The 17,443-nt window shown below is 51.4% G+C and overlaps 7 protein-coding genes across 7 annotated transcripts; 5 read left to right on the top strand and 2 right to left on the bottom strand.

Moving 5' to 3' along the window:
• Positions 1-247: 247 nt before the first annotated feature.
• Positions 248-3,325, bottom strand: VTN31DRAFT_4148 (uncharacterized protein; the record flags this gene model as incomplete). The annotated part of the gene is made up of 1 exon (XM_069404504.1): positions 248-3,325. The coding sequence occupies one exon, from the start codon at positions 3,323-3,325 to the stop codon at positions 248-250; it is 3,078 nt and encodes a 1,025-aa protein (XP_069261471.1).
• A 704-nt stretch (positions 3,326-4,029) lies between these two features.
• On the top strand, positions 4,030-5,093 carry VTN31DRAFT_4147 (uncharacterized protein; the record flags this gene model as incomplete). Its single annotated transcript, XM_069404503.1, has 3 exons — positions 4,030-4,176; positions 4,241-4,617; positions 4,679-5,093. The coding sequence occupies 3 exons, from the start codon at positions 4,030-4,032 to the stop codon at positions 5,091-5,093; spliced, it is 939 nt and encodes a 312-aa protein (XP_069261470.1).
• A 1,106-nt stretch (positions 5,094-6,199) lies between these two features.
• VTN31DRAFT_4146 (uncharacterized protein) lies at positions 6,200-6,490 on the top strand (the record flags this gene model as incomplete). The annotated part of the gene is made up of 2 exons (XM_069404502.1): positions 6,200-6,350; positions 6,414-6,490. 2 exons carry the CDS (start codon positions 6,200-6,202, stop codon positions 6,488-6,490), a joined length of 228 nt encoding a protein of 75 aa, XP_069261469.1.
• Positions 6,491-6,998: 508 nt separating this feature from the next.
• On the top strand, positions 6,999-7,487 carry VTN31DRAFT_4145 (uncharacterized protein; the record flags this gene model as incomplete). The annotated part of the gene is made up of 1 exon (XM_069404501.1): positions 6,999-7,487. One exon carries the CDS (start codon positions 6,999-7,001, stop codon positions 7,485-7,487), a length of 489 nt encoding a protein of 162 aa, XP_069261468.1.
• Positions 7,488-9,777: 2,290 nt separating this feature from the next.
• Positions 9,778-10,506, bottom strand: VTN31DRAFT_4144 (uncharacterized protein; the record flags this gene model as incomplete). The annotated part of the gene is made up of 1 exon (XM_069404500.1): positions 9,778-10,506. The coding sequence occupies one exon, from the start codon at positions 10,504-10,506 to the stop codon at positions 9,778-9,780; it is 729 nt and encodes a 242-aa protein (XP_069261467.1).
• A 2,311-nt stretch (positions 10,507-12,817) lies between these two features.
• On the top strand, positions 12,818-13,458 carry VTN31DRAFT_4143 (uncharacterized protein; the record flags this gene model as incomplete). The annotated part of the gene is made up of 2 exons (XM_069404499.1): positions 12,818-12,930; positions 12,987-13,458. The coding sequence occupies 2 exons, from the start codon at positions 12,818-12,820 to the stop codon at positions 13,456-13,458; spliced, it is 585 nt and encodes a 194-aa protein (XP_069261466.1).
• A 1,772-nt stretch (positions 13,459-15,230) lies between these two features.
• VTN31DRAFT_4142 (uncharacterized protein) lies at positions 15,231-16,749 on the top strand (the record flags this gene model as incomplete). The annotated part of the gene is made up of 3 exons (XM_069404498.1): positions 15,231-15,383; positions 15,454-15,824; positions 15,885-16,749. 3 exons carry the CDS (start codon positions 15,231-15,233, stop codon positions 16,747-16,749), a joined length of 1,389 nt encoding a protein of 462 aa, XP_069261465.1.
• Positions 16,750-17,443: the final 694 nt, after the last annotated feature.

Raw genomic sequence — 17,443 nt, 5'->3', positions numbered from 1 at the left:
CTTTTCGATATGCAGTTGTTTACTGCAAAGCGAGCCTCAAGCTCTTAAAAATATCGCGGAGATATTTGCGGAGTATTGGAGAAGGTTCGAGTTATCAATCGTAACTTGCTGACAACTCAGCTCGATTAGTGATTACGAATGACTAATCCTACAGGAAGCAGAGTATACAGCACAACAACTCGCATGAAATGTCATCCCACCAACGCCTGGGTATCAATCGACCTTGAAGCAAAAACACCAAATTTTCTCACCCATCATCCGCAAAAGGGAATCGACTTGTGGACGTAAAAACCGGCAACTTGGCTCGCCTCTCCGCGGCCGCCACTGACGGACTCGGCCCTGGCGACTCGGCTTCCGCTTCCGCTCCCGCCGCCGCCAGCGGCATGCTCCTACCGTCCGCCGGCCCGTCGTAGCTAGGAATCTGTCCATTTTCTGCCGGGGTGACTTCCACCCGGGTCCCGTTCGTCTCCGGTTCAGTCTCTGCGGTCTCGCTTTGGGGCTTGGCTGTTGCCTTGGGTGTGGTCTTTGTCACTCGACTTGCTGCTTCTCTTCTCTCCCGCTCCGCCTCGCGTCGGGCATTCTCCTCGGGAGATGGCACTTTCAGTTTGATGTTCAGCTTCTTCACACCAGCAGATAGTGCTTCCACGTCCGCATCGGCCTTCGGCTCCGTGGTGGCTGCGCCTTGGTTCTCCGTCGACCCCGCATTGAGATACATCGATGGCACCTTGGGCAGCGGCGGTGGCTTCTGAGGACTCACGGGGCGCTTGAGCGTGGTAATGCGTGTGCTGCTCAATGCCCGGCTTTTCCTGGTCACCCCTGCACGAGACGCTGGGCGTCCATTAGCGGTCGGACTTTTCGCCCCATCCCGTACTTCGTTGGCTGTGCTGCGTCGTCGGCTCGCCTGCGACGTGCCCCTGGAGCTGCTTGGCCCCGCCATCGGCGGGTCAGGGAGATCGCCCACAGAGCTGATTGTTGTTCGGCGACTGCTGCGCGAAGTGGGCCGTTGCGCAGTGGTCGCTTTGGGAGTCTCCACCGACGGTGGCTTTGGCTTCCGCTCACGTAGCTGCCGCTTCCCATCCTGTGCGGGTGTGGCGGCAGCTTCGGTCGAGAGATACCTCTGCAGCCGCGCGCGGGATGCTTCTGCATTGAGATCTTCTGGTCGATAGCTCAGAGTCTGCCTATCTCGCGGGACAAGCACCTGCCACAACTCATTGGCGGCCGTGGCCCAGTCCACCTCTGGCAGAGGCGAAGGCGAGGCGGGCTCTGCGGACATACGGCGCTCCTTGGCTGCGACGTTGATCTTTGCCGTCGATGACTGCGTAGGAGACAGGAACGTCGGTCCCTTCTGGGTCTTCTTGGCAACGGGCTGCGATGGAGGATAGGCAAGCGCCTCCAACTCTTGTAGAACATGCGGCGCCCACCATTCGGGATCGTAGCTGGGCACTGATTCTTTCTGCGCCGGTACGTTTGCATCCCAACCCAGACGGCGTTGCATTTCCGAGGCAAGACTGCTTGCTTCCTGCTCGGGAAGGGGCTGTATCTCTACGAGCCCGGCCAGATGACTCAGGACACCACTTGTCAGCGCACGATCACTGTAGCCCCCTTCCAGTACACTGATCACCCGGCCGTCCACCCCAAGGTCTTCCTCTTCAGCCAGGTGAACCACGTCAGCAGTAAACCGAGCATAAAATTCAGTCGGCACATTTACGTTGTGTCGCTGCATGCCTGCGCCTTCCCACTCGCTGGCATCAAACCCAGCAGAAAGAAAAATGGCCGCTTTCGGCGGCTGACCACCCGCTGCATCGCGTAGCCGCTCGGTGTGGTAACGCAGAAACTGTCGGGCCTTGGTCAGGAGAATCGAGTATTTGCTGTTGTACAGTTGCCAAAACTCTTCATGCGTCTTCCACGTCTCCAGGTGGACGTTCCAGATGGACTGACCGTGAGCGTTATCGATACACGCGCTGGCATTGACCACCTTTTCGAGGTCTCCTTGCTCGCAAGGATACGAGTTGATGTCATGCAGACTATAATAACCAATCGCAACCTTCTTCCAAGGCGCAGCATTTTTGGCTGCGGAGCACGCATAACGGTTCTGCTCCCAGGCTAGCGATTGCGAGCCATCCCCGTGATGAAGGTCGAAGTCCAGGATGGCCGCGTGGGTCAAGCCATGGGTCATGGCGGCATACGCGATGCCCACGTGAACGTTATTCAGCCAGCAGAAGCCCGACGGCTGGGACTTGGAGCAATGATGGCCGGGCGGACGAATGCAAACAAAAGCGCGACTGGTCGAACTGGGCCCGAAGACAGCATCAACAGCCTCACACACGCCGCCCAGCGCGCCCTGAAACGCATCCAGCGACTCTGCGCAAAGATACAGATCCCCTTCATGTAGCTTGCCAGCTTCGTCCTGGTCGGAGCTCTTGGGTCGCACCAGCTCCTTCCCGGTAGTCGCGAGGCGTGATTCTGCCGAGTCGCACATGGCTTTGAGATTGCTCATCCACTGGGAGCCATGAACATGGGTTACGGCGGGCGAGTTCAGCGGCACGACGCGCGACGTCTTGCGAATCTGGAAGGGGGGCGGCGGAAGCAGGTCAACCGCTAAATCGGGATGCGGTGCAAAGGGCGAACCGCCATACCGCTGACCTGTACGAACGTAGGCAGCCGCGACGCCCAGGAGGCCGGCACGCAGGCGCTCCGGGCGCTCGACGATAGTGCTGAGCGCGCCTTTGGAGGTGCGGGGTCGAGAGAAGCGATGGCCATAGCAGGCATCATGAATGATAACCATTGTCTTGGACTGGAGATCGGTGGACTCGTGCCGTAGCAGTTCCTTCCTAAAATGCTCGGCGCTCATCGACGCGGCCGAGGGTGGCGCCGGGACCTCCAGAGTAGGATCCAGGGGGGACTGAGGCGAATACAGGCCGTTCAGGCGGGTGGAGGACGAGCGGCGAGAGACGCTCTGCCGGGATGCACTGCGGTCATGGCTCAGGCTGACGGAGCGAAGCGACGTAGTGGAAGCGCGAGATTTCAAACTGGGTGTCGACACGCGGGGGTCGTCGCGAAGTGAGGGAGTACTAGGGGTACGACGAGGGACCGGGGTCCTCACAGGAGCTGGCGTAACGGTAGCATGGCGAGAAAGCGAGGGAGCACGACTGGCCGACCTTGAAGAGGGCGCTGACGGAGTGCTTGCCGTGGACGTGGTTGTCGCTGCTGTTGTCCCTAGGGAGAGTCGCATCAAATCATCGGACAAATCCCTGTTTGGAGAAGGGCGGGGATTCGGCGATCGCGCCGCAGCAGCAGGAGACCGTTGAGAAGGCCTTTGAGACATGCTGAGAGGTCCCTGAGGGACTGATCTCAGGGGCGAGACGGGGGATACCCCATGAACAACGCGAGTAAGGTGTTGAGGAAGAGGATTTATTTATTTACTCGGGGTTGTTTTGACGGATCGCAATGGGGAACTCTCGCATCCTGGTCCCACCAGTGCATGTGACTTGCCAAGCTCGCTCTATGCGCTAAGCCAAAGCAGGTTAGTGCAATAACTAGACCTACATACGGAGTACATGTACGAGTACTGTACTCCGTACTCGTAGTCAACTAGGTAGGTTAACCCAAATCTCAGTTATCAATCGTTTTGGCTAAGCTGCTGGTCTGAGCTTGATGTACATACTGAGCTTCTGTCGGTGAGCTTGGTGTTTATGGAGCGCGCGCTTTCGTAGACATTTTACTTCGTAGTTGTTGACTAGTCATTGTCGTGTTCATTGCCCTCGCTCTTAACAAGGTCGTTCAAGAGTTGATTGGAAGAATTGAATACTTCTGTGTTTCTCTGCTGCAACTATGGCCTCCTTTTGCTGCTGCTAGCAGAGCAGCTCCTGAAGTGCATCTCCGAGAATAACAGAAGTTGTTGCTTCTCCAACCTCGCCCCCGAGTCGCGACGAGTATGTCTCAGCAGAATAAGTACCAACGCATCGATCCATCCTGGAAACGCAACTCTGACCGTGGTACAGACTCCGTAGAGACCGAAAGGACTTGCAAATGGAGGAATCCAGAGACATTGGCGATGCGTGCTTACTCGTACAGCAAGGTCGATCGAAATCTGACTTTGTCAGCATACTGCCTTTCGAGATTCTGCTTCAGATCGCGCAGTATCTAGATCCAGTAGATATTGTCCGAAATCAAAGGGTGGGCAATCAACCACTAGCTGACATCCAAATTCCGTTTTCCCAATCCTAACAGGAGTTACTAGGTCTCGAAGCGATGGCGAACAATTTTCTCGTCCGGGCCAATCATTGTGAATGCTTTGCGCAAAACGCTTGCAATTCTGGGCCTGGAGAACCTCGATGTATCGACCGCCGATGCGATGACATATTTGCGATGGGGACATGGATTTCAGTCTGGCCGGCCGGTCAAAAAGATCTTTCGCCCCTGGTCAGGACCGTTCAAAGTACCCGATGGGATCCAGTACCATTCGCGACGGCTGTGTTACAACAGAACGGACTCTCGGGAAATTGAGGTGTTGAATTTCGAAACTGGAGAGACATTTCGTTTGGCCGATGAAGAAGGGGATGAGCTTTGGCAACTTCTAATGTCCGATCGCTACGTTGTTGCGATTTCGGAATTTAGGTAGGAGGCCATGACATTGATATTGTGTGTTACAGACGTCGCCTAACACTGGCGCTGGCAGACTTGCGACGGCGTGGGATCTGCAAACATCGGAAGAAAAATGCGTAAGGGAGTTATATTGTCTCCCCGAACACAGTTCTATCCATAAGGACAAAGTGGTCATGCATGGTGTGGCATTAACGCCACCATCTCCCGTCTACATCTGGGATCTGAGCACGGATAGCTTTCAAGGAATAGGAAGTTTTCACGGGCCGGATCTGTGGCATGTGGACGTGGATGAGAACGTGTTGGTGGTATTCGAAATCAAGTGGACGATCCGCTTGGGGTGCAGCAGACGAAATGGACGCTGGCTGGGCAGTTGCTCAACAGGAAAGATTTCAATCTTTCGGTGCCGGATCGTTATGTCGACTTTGCGCGCGAGGGGCTCTCCGTGGCATGGAATTGCTACTGCCGTACCTATGGTGAAAAGACAGTGACCAGGCTGTTCTCTGAAAAGGACGGCTGTGTCATGGACCTCGTTTACGACCACTCCAATGAAGACCTGAGTGTCCGATTCATCGACTCTGCCCGGCCCATCATACGCAATCCTCTCTGGACGTTTTGCGCTTTCCCACTGCCGAGATTGTCTACCATTGGAATAATTACTTCGGACAGCTCGACATCTTCAACGTCACCAACCGCACTTCAACCATGCGCCCGTATCCGTTGGATACCCAAGAGGTCCGTATTCGCGAACTGTTGGCCCTTCCCCGAAACAAGCGTGACTCAGAAATAGGTGCCCATGGAGCCTTCATCGTACCCTTCGGCGACCATGAGGTCTTCGGTCTGGCAAGCAATGATGGCGTTCAAATCTGGTTCTTCAATCCTCACTTTGCCCCCGACCTCCCAGATGCGCAACCTGTTTCTGCTGTGGAATAGAGTGGGCGAACTATAAGAAGTACATGTATTTATCCGCGGTCTATGCATTCGCATTGGGGGATGGCGAGATGCAGGGCAACACTGAGCGAGAACAGGGACGATTGACCGCGATCACTGAACAACTGTACTATTTAGTTTATACTATGTGCAGTATGGTCCCAACTACATATGTGACAACTTGGAGTTACGAAGTCCTCCGTTGACGCGCTGGGAGATCCGCGATTTTGTCAGAACCGGCCTTTCATAGAAACAATTACATATTGAACAGACTTTGACTCTATACTACATAATTCACTCGGCTCAGCTGTTTGCCTTTCCGTGAAAGTGTAGGTAGGCCTAGTTAAGCGAAGAGCTTCAATAGTTGCAGGCCTGAGGCATCAAAGCTTCCAGGCGGAGTACGCGTGACGCGTCAGACCGCGTCCATCGGTAGCCTACTCCGTACCTAGCCATTTTTGGAAGGTCCCTAGCCACCCTAAACTCGATGCGGAATCCAACCCCTGAGTGGATCCACTGGATCCGCGTCCTTGGATTTTGGAGCTTTTTCATGTCAACAAAGCTGCTCCAAATGAATTGATTGAACTGTACTATCAATCCTGGTCCTGGAATGGAATAATCCTGCCTTTTGGTTTCTCGGTCCTGAGAGTTGGACTTTGCTGCATCTTCAATGGCAGTGATGGATTCCTCCGTCGACGGTCAAGCAGCAAGCGCGCAGCGGGATCCAGCCATGTCTGAGGACTCGATGAGCTCCTTGCCTCTCGAGCTCTTGATTCATATCGTGAGGTATCTAGATACGGAAGACATTTCGATGCCAGAGGGTGAGCATTGGCCACTCGACAATTGACAAATTTATCTGATTCTCCTAACAGAGCTCGTCACAGGTCTCGAAGCGATGGCGCGTCGTGTTCTCGGGCGATGCCGTCCTAATGCGTGCTCTGGATCAGGACAAAACCCTTGAATTTTTGGGCCTGGACAACAAAGAGGTCACGGCTGGAGAAGCGAAGAACATTCTCCGATGGCGATATGGTTTGCAGTGTGCTCGACCGGTCAAGAAGGTCTTTTTTCCCTCAAAGAGTGGGCGACACAGGCTGGGGACTTTTTATATAGCATTCTCGGCGGGTGTGCTATGCCAAATGGCAATCCGACATTGTCAAGATGTTGCATTTGGATACTGGACAAGAATCGACTTGGGCCGACCCTGCATCACTGGATGATGACTATCAACTCCGGCGGATCTTCCTGTCCGATAGCTATCTCGTTATGAAATGGGAGGATAGGTCAGAAGACATCCTTTTTTGTTATTGCTGGCGTCATCTACCAGAAGCGCTGCCAGGGATCTTGGCGAACGTCTGGTAGCGTATAACATACACACCAGACAAGGACGAGTATTAGAGCAACCTTCTTTCCAAGATCATCTTTTTCCTGGTGAAATTTGTGTCGAGAAGGACAAAGTGGTGCTATACGACATGTATTCGGACCCGGATGCCCCCTTTTACATCTGGGATTTAAGCGCGGATCAGCTCCGAGCAATAGGAAGCTTTTGGGATATCCAGTTGTGGCACATGAACGTGGATGAGAACGTCCTCGTGATTTCCGAGGTCAACTGGTACACTCGTCCGCTGCAGCCTCAGCTGGAAGTGCACCAGACAAAGTGGACTTTGACTGGAGAGCCTCTCGGCAGCAAACGTTTTCACTTACCACTGCCACTGCCAGTTGATCGTGTGAAAGATATAGGCTACCTACCAGGATTATACTCCAACCATCGCACTTTCGGCCATAAGACGATAACCCGGCTATATGCCCAAATTGGTAAAAGGAAGCATACGATACTGGACCTCATGTACGACTATTCCATTGACAAGCTGACTCTCCAAAGGATCGACTACTCTCTGACCCTGAAGACCCTAGACGCAGATCTTTGCGAGGTCCTCAGCCCATATATAACCTATCAATGAAACAGCTCCCACAACCAGCTTTATGTCTGCAACACCGCTGACGGCACCATAACCATGCACCCTTATCAGCTGGATGCCCGGGAGGCCAAGACTCGGAGGAGGTTGCACGAACGCAATCGTCGACGACGATCTGATTCGGGGGAATTTTGCTTCCTGCCATTCGGCGACCGCGAGGTCTTGGGACTGGCCAGTTTTGATGGCTTCCAGCTCTGGATCTTCAATCCAGATTTCGAACTTGACCTTCCGCCTGCAGAGCCTTTCCGTGCAATGGAGGAAACTGGTCCAAACCGCCGAGAACAGGAAGAAGAATTTTTACTCACGGAAGATTCCTTGGATGCCTCCATCTGATCCTTCCTATATCCTTGAAGACTTGAACGAATCAGACGCCTAGCTGAATAGTTCATCCTTCACGGACTTATTTCTCGTCTATTGAGAGAATACAATGGAGGATATCTTGAAGCAAAGAGAGGAGTCACTGCCTGTCACATTCAACCAGTGCATTCTCAACGTCTTGGGAGAGCACGTCGATAACAAGATTTCCTGACGAGTTCTCTGCGCTTCTCGGTCATTATAAGCCACGGGGCCAATTAAGTCTTCCTTCACGGCTGAGTTGGCTTCATCGCAGGTCATATCTAAGTTGGGGGAAGTTCAGTGGTGCAAGTCAGCATTGAGAGCAGACAAGCAACGTGGCAAAACAGACTACTTTCCCGCTCTGTTCTGCGCATGTACTTACCTCCCTATCGATGATCGACTGCCTTTCTGCCAAAGTCAGAGCCTGCCAATTGGATATTTGGTGAACCGCATTCTCATCAAGTATTCTTTTGCATTGCCTTGTGTATACCTAAACGTTCCTTGTCTGTGTTGTTTTTGCCTCATCTACCTATGTACGTACCTACTAGGTACCTAGGTAAGTAAAAGTCACTCCGTACCCCCGCGATGTACACTAAAGAGCGCGATTAAGTATCTGACATCAGTCTGTTTGTCAGGACCACTTGTCTTATATCCTCAGGTACGCGCCACATGTGCCATAACCTGCCAAAACTCAACATCCATGACCACCACCAGTCTACTGTATTGAGTTTTGGCAGGTTATGACACATGTGGCGAGTGCCTAAGCTAATAAGACGAGTGGTCCTGAAAGGCAGACTGATGTCAGATGCTTGATCTCGACTTTCAGTCTATGCTGCAGAGTGTAGAGTGTAGGGAACAACCCCTACTTATGTGCAAAGGTAGGTAGTTGAGGCAGAAACCACAAAGGCAAAAGAATGTCAGGCAGACACAACACAGGATAATAATGAAGGATACTACTTAATGAATGTACGCGATTCATCAGAGTACATATTCAACAATGAAGAAGCCTAACATCGAAGCGAGCGTACTCGTAGCTCCTGAGCACTTGCAGAATACCTGGCAAAGAATCATCACTCGAGAACGACGTGAATTCGGCCTCGCCTGCTGGAGAATCCGCCTAGGTACCAGGTACTTACCTCTACTCTGTACAAATTCTGGGAATTTAATGGAGTTAACTATTGGTTTGTTTTGTTATCTCTCCTTTTTCGAAATTCGACCGCGTAAAGGCGAAACAGAAAGTCCCGCGACCAAACAACGACGCGAGATCGGGACCATTTGGGCAGAGGTTTTGACTAATGCCTACCGGGACGCGTCTCCCCTGTTTTCAACTCTCATTGACGCGATGCCGGGAACGAAGGCTAGATTCCTGACAATTTGGGTGATAATCGCGGACGAACAGTGTCTTCATTTCTATATTTTTCAGTCTCAAGACTTTTTGTCATCACTTTCCCTCTCAATATGGCCGTTGATTCCGCTGCTGCGTCCTCCATGGGCTTCCGATTTCCACCAGGGCTTGTTGAGAGACGTGAAGAACTGTTTGCCCTCAAGGAGAAAGTCGTGTTCGAGAATGAGAAGGAGCACAAAAGGTCTTGGTCGTTTGTTGACAACTTTTGGACATTCTGTCGCGGCGAGACAATTGGCAATTGCCGTGTCGAGTACTGGCGTTGCAAGCTCCATTCAAAGAAGTCGGTAACACGGTGGATATCCCATTGAGCGTTTATTTCCATGTAACTGCAATCAGGAGACGGATCCCGATCCAGGATCGCCAGCGCAAGGTGGCCAGTCCGGCCCCGGTCAGCTGTGGAATCGCCCTCCGCAAGGATATTGACCTCAATAGCGGGAAGGTGACGATCCGGCGCTGCAGTCAGGTTGAAGCCCACTGCCATTCGATGGCAGACCTGGACCACAAGCAAGTTCGTACTGTCTGGCATTCGCGACCTCATCCATGGTGAGGCTGTGAAAGGGCTACAGCCCCAAGGAGATCTTGGGCAACCTGAAACGAAATGCGAAGGACGTAAGGAGTGAGAGTCTGGTAAAAGTTCAGATCATGATATGACTTGAACGACTGGGTGGGATCGTATCGGACGGCCAACTTGTCGACGGTGTGGTCATACACTAGGTCCATCGTGGCTTTGCCAAACATTTCAGGAAACAGCCGCGAGACGGTCTTATGTCCGAAGGTGCGATATTTGCTGTGACGCAAATTCATTGCTGGTAGGACCCGTATCTCGTCCAGACGGCGACCAGATAGCGATACGTCAACACACTTTCTGTCCAGAAGCTTCCCGTTCAGAGTCCATTTGGACTCTTGAACCTCCACTGGAAGCATGGACCAATTAATCTCAAATATCACGAGCATGTTCTCGTCCACGTCCACATGCCACAAAAATGGCTCTCCCACGCTGCCTATTCCGTGGACTTGATACAAGCGGGAGGTGAAAGGCAAGCTCCCCGAATACAGCCTCAAGGGATGTGCAAGCACATCAGCAATATCGCTTTGGTGTGGGATGCGAATGCCCTGAAAAGGGCGCACAATTTCCGCTCGGAGCAAAGTCGCTGAGGTTGCCATCGTCCCGCAATTGGCCAGTATTTTATTTCCCGCCCAGGTATTGATGGCCAGCCAGGTCAACCGGAGGGAGGAGGACAGAGCCGAGTTGAGGAGGTCCATTGATGGTATAATTTCTATATTCTGGCGTCGCTGGAACATACCCTGCGTCCACATCCTTCGTGCAGACCGCCTATGGGAGGTGATCTCTGAGCGTCAGTGGGAGGACTGGGCCAGTAAATGGCATGCTCCGCCGTGTATCAGGCTGCGGGTGGGAAAACAGGGTGTCTACTGCGGTTGGAGCCGAACTACGAGAAGGATGTAAGTTTCTGTCTTTGTGCCACTGCCGACATGAGCCCATGCCGCGTTTACGTGTTCGAATTTCAAAAAGGAGAGATTTGACTTCTACGGGCCTCCCTTGTTTCCCTTTGGCGACCGTGAGGTCCTTGGTTTGGTCAGCTGTGATGGCATCCAGCTCTGGTTCTTCAATCCGTCATTTGTCCCAGACGTTCCGGATGCAATGCCTTTCCTTCCATCAGTGGAGAGTGGGTGAATACATTTGGAGGCGGCACTTCAGGGACCTTTCATGACCAAATGGCCAAACCTCCGCACTTTCAAATCCGTGTTTTCCGCACGGAGCCTGTCGTGACGCCGAATGGGAGTCCTAAAGACTTCTGGCAAAACCAGAGGTATACCCGCTGATCACGGATGAGATTCTTCAGGCAACTCCTCAACGAGTAACGGCGACGGATATTCTCTTCCCATGAGTGATGTCCAAGGCTCCAAACTCGAATGCCGTATTGAAGCCAACAATTTGGGTCGTCCGAGTAACACAAGCGCTCTTCATCTCCCAGCGTTCCTTCCGCGCAGCGCGCACATTGGTTCTTTTCGAATGTTTGGCTGCATTTCTGCCCTTATCAGAATGCACAAGACCGAATAATTCGCCTGATCAATCTGCGTGAGGACATGGCAGAGCCTGACTCGAAGAGCGGGTATACTCTGTTTCCGATGGATATGGTAAGAATGTCTAATACTAATGTTCAAGAGCAAAGGCGTAAGGCATCATTACTCGGAATCGAGATGTTCAATGTGGCCCGGATCTCGGAAGGAGGTACAGTACCTTGTAGTAACTTCCTTGCAACGCCAGTACTCGACACGGCAATTGCCAATTGTCTCGCCGCGACAGAATGTCCAAAAGTTGTCAGCAAACGACCAATAATACCTTTTGTCCTCCTCCTCCTCATTCTCAAGCTGACCGATGTGCAGTGGGAAAGTTTTGAAGCGTCCGTCAAAATGCACACCGGCCTGTTTCCAGTTGCACACCGGTCTGTACTCCGTACACTAAACCATAACTAGTAAGTAGTAACTTCGATTTCTGGAAACTTATATTCCCACTGCACACCGGTCGAGCTCCGAAACATCCGCTAAGTAATCATAGGACCGGTGTGCCACTGGGAATAGGCCGGTGTGCATTTTGACGGACGCTGCGGAGTATTGGATTTCAATTTTGGCAAGCTGTTCGGTTCGGCATATGGAGGAATTCGTTAAAAACGGGGTTCGTTATAACGAGGACAGCTTGTACGAGTACCTCCAGTAATTCGATGTGTTCCACACCGTAGCTTGATTGCTTAGGCTGCCAAGTACCCTACCTTTTACCTGCAGGGCCACAGCCCACAAAACTCGATCGGTTGAGTGATCAGACCTCGTATTCGATTGGCGAAATGGCGAAGCTTGGTGAGAACACGAGGATGAATATGCATTCGCTGAAAGTACATCATGGACCTGCATAAACGCTTGGTCAATCCACGCAATCAACCGTTTCGAAGTTTCATCGATACTTTTTTGATGGATTTGACGAGATGTATCAATCTCTCACCCTCCCGCAGGTCACAGAACTCCCCATTGCCAGGGCATTTTGAGAGTTGTGTACTTCAGCTGCAATGATGAATCTCTCCGTCGGCTGCTCTGCCTCTGAAGCGACTCGCTCACAATATGTCCGATCCAAACACGACGGTTTGATCAACTCTTTGCCTTTCGAGCTTCTCCCTTCAGGTCTTGGAATATCTAGACCCAGCAGACATTATCCGGAGCCAGAGGGTAGGCCTACGCATTGACAAGTACACGTCGACCTTTAAAAGTCGGTTCATCTTAACAGGAACGGGCCCAGGTCTCGAAGCGATGGCGCACGATATTCTCATCTCAGGCAGTCATAAAGTGCACTTTGCGCAGAACGCTTGTATTTCTGGGCCTAGATAGCAAGGATGTAGCGGCCGATGATGCGATAACGTTTTTCCGGTGGCATCATGGTTTGCAGTGTGCTCGGCCGGTTACTAAGATCTTTATTCCCTGGTCGGAGCCGGCGGCAAGTGTTGACAACACATTATACCATTCTCGACGATTGTGCCATGCCAGATGGGAATCAAACGAAGTCCTAATGCTGGATCTTGAGACGGGAGAGAGTTCGAGTTGGACCGACGAAGAAGCAGCGGATGAACTCGGGAGTTTCTTTGTGTCCGATCGCTATCTTCTTTTGCTGTGGAAGAATAGGTATGAACCCGTCCTTTTTGTCGTGTTGTCTGCGACGTCTAACAGGAGCGTTGCAGACGCCTTACAGCATGGGATACACACACGTTGCAGAAACGGGCAGTACAACTTCCTTTTTTGCCCGGAAACATTGGTATCAAGGAGGACAAAGTGGTCATGTTCAACCCGCACTCGAATTCACCTTCCCCAATCTACGTTTGGGATTTGAGTGCGGATCAAGTCCAAGAAATTGGCAGCTTCCTCGATGTTTGGTTGTGGCACTTGGACGTGGAAGATAACGTGCTCGTGACATTTGAGATCGATTGGGACAAACGTCCGTTGGATGTGCGTCAGACCAAATGGACGTTGACAGGGCAGCATCTCGACGGGAAAAAAAATCCATCTATCGCTGCCGGATCGGATAATGTCCCTCCCAACGTTGTACCCCAACCACGTGATTTTGGCCATAGGACCATTACTCGGCTATTTACACGAGCAGATAGCCAATTCACCCTGAGGACCTCATGTACGACCACAGCATCGACAAGTTGAGCCTCCGATGGATCGACCACGCCTTGCCCCTGAGGACAACTTACTTCAGAGATCTTTGCGAGCACCTCACCCCCTACATAGTCCACCAATGGAACTGCTATCTCAACCGGATTGATGTCAGGAACGTCGCCTACGGCACCACAACAATGCACCCGTACCAGTTAGATCTTCGAGAGAACCGTACTCGCGAGTTGTGGCATCAACACATACGTCAGTCGAACACCGAAGACGAGATTCCTCCCTTGCGACTGTCCGGCGACCGTGAGATCCTTTGCCTTTGTAGCCATGATGGCATGCAGCTCTGGTTTTTCAATCCAAACTTTGTACCTGGCATTGCAGATGCAAACCCTTTCCTTACAATGGATGAAAGTGAGCTCATTTGATCGTCGGAACAGTGTCGGGTGTGGTGCCACGAGAAACTCTTACTGTTGAATGATTACAATGCATCAAGAGCTTGTTTCTCCTTCATTGATATGCTCGCTTGTCCATTGAGGATACATTTCAGGATATCATCAAGCAAGAAGGAGCCGCTGTGTGCAGAAGCCAATTAAAGCTGGGTAATACAGTACTCGGGCAGAGATCCCTAGACGAAGCCTTCGCGCTTCTCACTCATTCACTCCGCAACGAGACGCCAAATGAGCGTGTAAGACTGCATGACCATCGCGATGCATAAAAAATCCAGTTACCAAACAAATGATGACGGGGGTCCCAGTGCCTGGCATCGAAGTAGGCTAACGCTCTGCTCAGCAATACTACCATCGGATAGAACACGAAGAACGGCATCACTTTCGAAACGAAAGGCAATATTTGACCTCGATTTTTTTTAGTCGACTTAAAATCAGGGGTGGATTGAGAGCATTGAGAGCATCTCCGCAGCTAATTGTTACCTAAGGGTTAGGGTTGGGGTTACATATTCTTCCACGGTTCCACCTGAGGTATGAGTACGTTATTCCGGTGAGTACTCGTGTTCTGCGGCAACTACGAGTTCGGTTCAATCGCAAAACTATAGCATTGTGGTGACGTGTTAGATGTGAGAGAAGTTGAAAAGCGACGGGCAAGGTGTGGCACACCCAACACCTTCCCGGTGTTAGGTGTCCGGAGCCGCGGATACCAGCTCCGACTACGTAGGCTATTCGAAAACTTCAATCCGAGTACAGTGAGTTAGGTACTGGGTGTGTGACGTTAAGGACTGACGAGTACTCAGTTCTCGATACTCGTACAAACTTTTGTGCCCTTGCTTTGGTGAGGTACCTAAAGTGCAGAGAGACCAAGTACTTTTCATGAGCCTTTCCTCCGCTATCTTTGATCACTCTGATATCTCCACAATGTGGAAGGGTGTTGGAGTTGGAAAGTGCCGCTGGTGCTCCATTGTCTGCCTGCGTTTGCTCGGTTGTTTGTTAACCAAGGGTTAGGGTTAGGGCTTTTGTTGATTAATAGCCGTACGAAGAGTTACTATAAATAACGGTATAGGTTATGCGCTAGGTAATTACTTACTCGTACAAGTACGTGTACTGTACGAAATTCTCGGACGACGTACAAGAGTTATGACGTAGGAGTACCTAGTACTACTCCGTCCGGAGTACCGCAAATTACCGTAAAGTCGGTTACCCAGGAGTCGGCGTTGAGAAGTTCTAGTATCAACCTGAACAAGTCTTCACAGTTGACAACTTGACACTTGAATAGGACATCAGGTCAATCGCTCCTGCAGGTCATGAACTCCTAGGCCTTTCTCCTTCGGAGCTGAGCGTCGGCCTTTCCCTTCAATCGCAGTGATGAATCCCCCAATCGACCGCGGTGCTGAAACGGCGCGCTTACCCCAGATTCGGCCTCGATTTGTTGACGATTTATTCGGCTCATTGCCTTTCGAGCTCCTCCTCCAAATTGTAGAGTACCTGGATCCGGCAGATATTGTCCGAAGTCAAAGGGTGCGCATTGACCCCGTCGAGTTGCGCAATCGTCGTATCATAATTAGTTCTCACAGGACTGTCATCCTAGGTCTCGAAGCGATGGCGCGCGTTATTCTCCCATAAGACAATCATTACGTGTGCTTTGCGCCAAACACTCGAAGTCCTGGGTCTGGAGGAAAAGGATGTGTCCGTCGACGACGCAATGATCTATTTTCGATGGCGACATGGTTTGCAGTATGCCCGGCCGGTTAAGAAGGTCTTCGTTCCCAGACAAAGCTCGATTGATGAGAAGATTGTGTACCACTCGCGACGGCTTTATTATGCCGAATGGCGATCTGATAAACTCGAAATATTGGATCTCGAGACTGGACAGGTATCGAGTTGGACGGAGGAATTAGGTAATGACCTCTGTGACCTTTTGGTGTCAGATCGTTATGTTGTTATGGTGTGCAAGAATAGGTAAGAGTCCCCCTATCCTTTTTCTTTTCTGGTGTGTCGTCTGATGGGGAGTGCTGCCAGAGTTGTGACAGCGTTGGATCTGCAAGCATTCACACGGTGCACAAGGCAGTTTCCTTGTCAACCTCAAGAAATATGTATCGTGAAAGACAAAGTGGTCATGGTTGGCGCGAGCCGGAAGCAATTCCCCCTAATCTACATATGGGATTTGAAAACGTATCAAGTCCACGGAATAGGCAGCGTGGGAGAGCCATTTTTGTGGCATGTGGACGTGGACGAGAACATGCTCGTGATATTTGAGATTAATTGGTCCATGCTTCCAGTGGAGGTTCAAGAGTCCAAATGGACTCTGAACGGGAAGCTTCTGGACAGAAAGTGTGTTGACGTATCGCTATCTGGTCGCCGTCTGGACGAGATACGGGTCCTACCAGCAATGAATTTGCGTCACAGCAAATATCGCACCTTCGGACATAAGACCGTCTCGCGGCTGTTTCCTGAAATGTTTGGCAAAGCCACGATGGACCTAGTGTATGACCACACCGTCGACAAGTTGGCCGTCCGATACGATCCCACCCAGTCGTTCAAGTCATATCATGATCTGAACTTTTACCAGACTCTCACTCCTTACATCTCCTATCAATGGAACAGCTCTTTCAGGCAACTGGAGATCACAAACGTTGCCAATGGTACCATAACCATGCGCTCTTACCAACCAGATGTCCGGGAAGTCAAAACACTCCGGGAGTTGCAGCAACCCCAACGTCAAATGAGCATTGACTTCTACGGGCCTCCCTTGTTTCCCTTTGGCGACCGTGAGGTCCTTGGTTTGGTCAGCTGTGATGGCATCCAGCTCTGGTTCTTCAATCCGTCATTTGTCCCAGACGTTCCGGATGCAATGCCTTTCCTTCCATCAGTGGAGAGTGGGTGAATACATTTGGAGGCGGCACTTCAGGGACCTTTCATGACCAAATGGCCAAACCTCCGCACTTTCAAATCCGTGTTTTCCGCACGGAGCCTGTCGTGACGCCGAATGGGAGTCCTAAAGACTTCTGGCAAAACCAGAGGTATACCCGCTGATCACGGATGAGATTCTTCAGGCAACTCCTCAACGAGTAACGGCGACGGATATTCTCTTCCCATGAGTGATGTCCAAGGCTCCAAACTCGAATGCCGTATTGAAGCCAACAATTTGGGTCGTCCGAGTAACACAAGCGCTCTTCATCTCCCAGCGTTCCTTCCGCGCAGCGCGCACATTGGTTCTTTTCGAATGTTTGGCTGCATTTCTGCCCTTATCAGAATGCACAAGACCGAATAATTCGCCTGATCAATCTGCGTGAGGACATGGCAGAGCCTGACTCGAAGAGCGGGTATACTCTGTTTCCGATGGATATGGTAAGAATGTCTAATACTAATGTTCAAGAGCAAAGGCGTAAGGCATCATTACTCGGAATCGAGATGTTCAATGTGGCCCGGATCTCGGAAGGAGGTACAGTACCTTGTAGTGACTTCCTACTGCCACATTATCATACGTGGGCAACCTGTGGGATTACAGCGTATGATACTGATACGATATCGCATCGTATCGTTTCCCTTGCAATATTCTTCTCTTTCATCGCTCTCCT

Source organism: Thermomyces dupontii (assembly GCF_041956625.1).
Source record: "Thermomyces dupontii strain NRRL 2155 unplaced genomic scaffold VTN31scaffold_3, whole genome shotgun sequence".
Classification (NCBI taxonomy): domain Eukaryota; kingdom Fungi; phylum Ascomycota; class Eurotiomycetes; order Eurotiales; family Trichocomaceae; genus Thermomyces; species Thermomyces dupontii.
The sequence above is the reverse complement of the archived record's forward strand: the minus strand, read 5'-3'. Positions and strand labels throughout refer to the sequence as shown.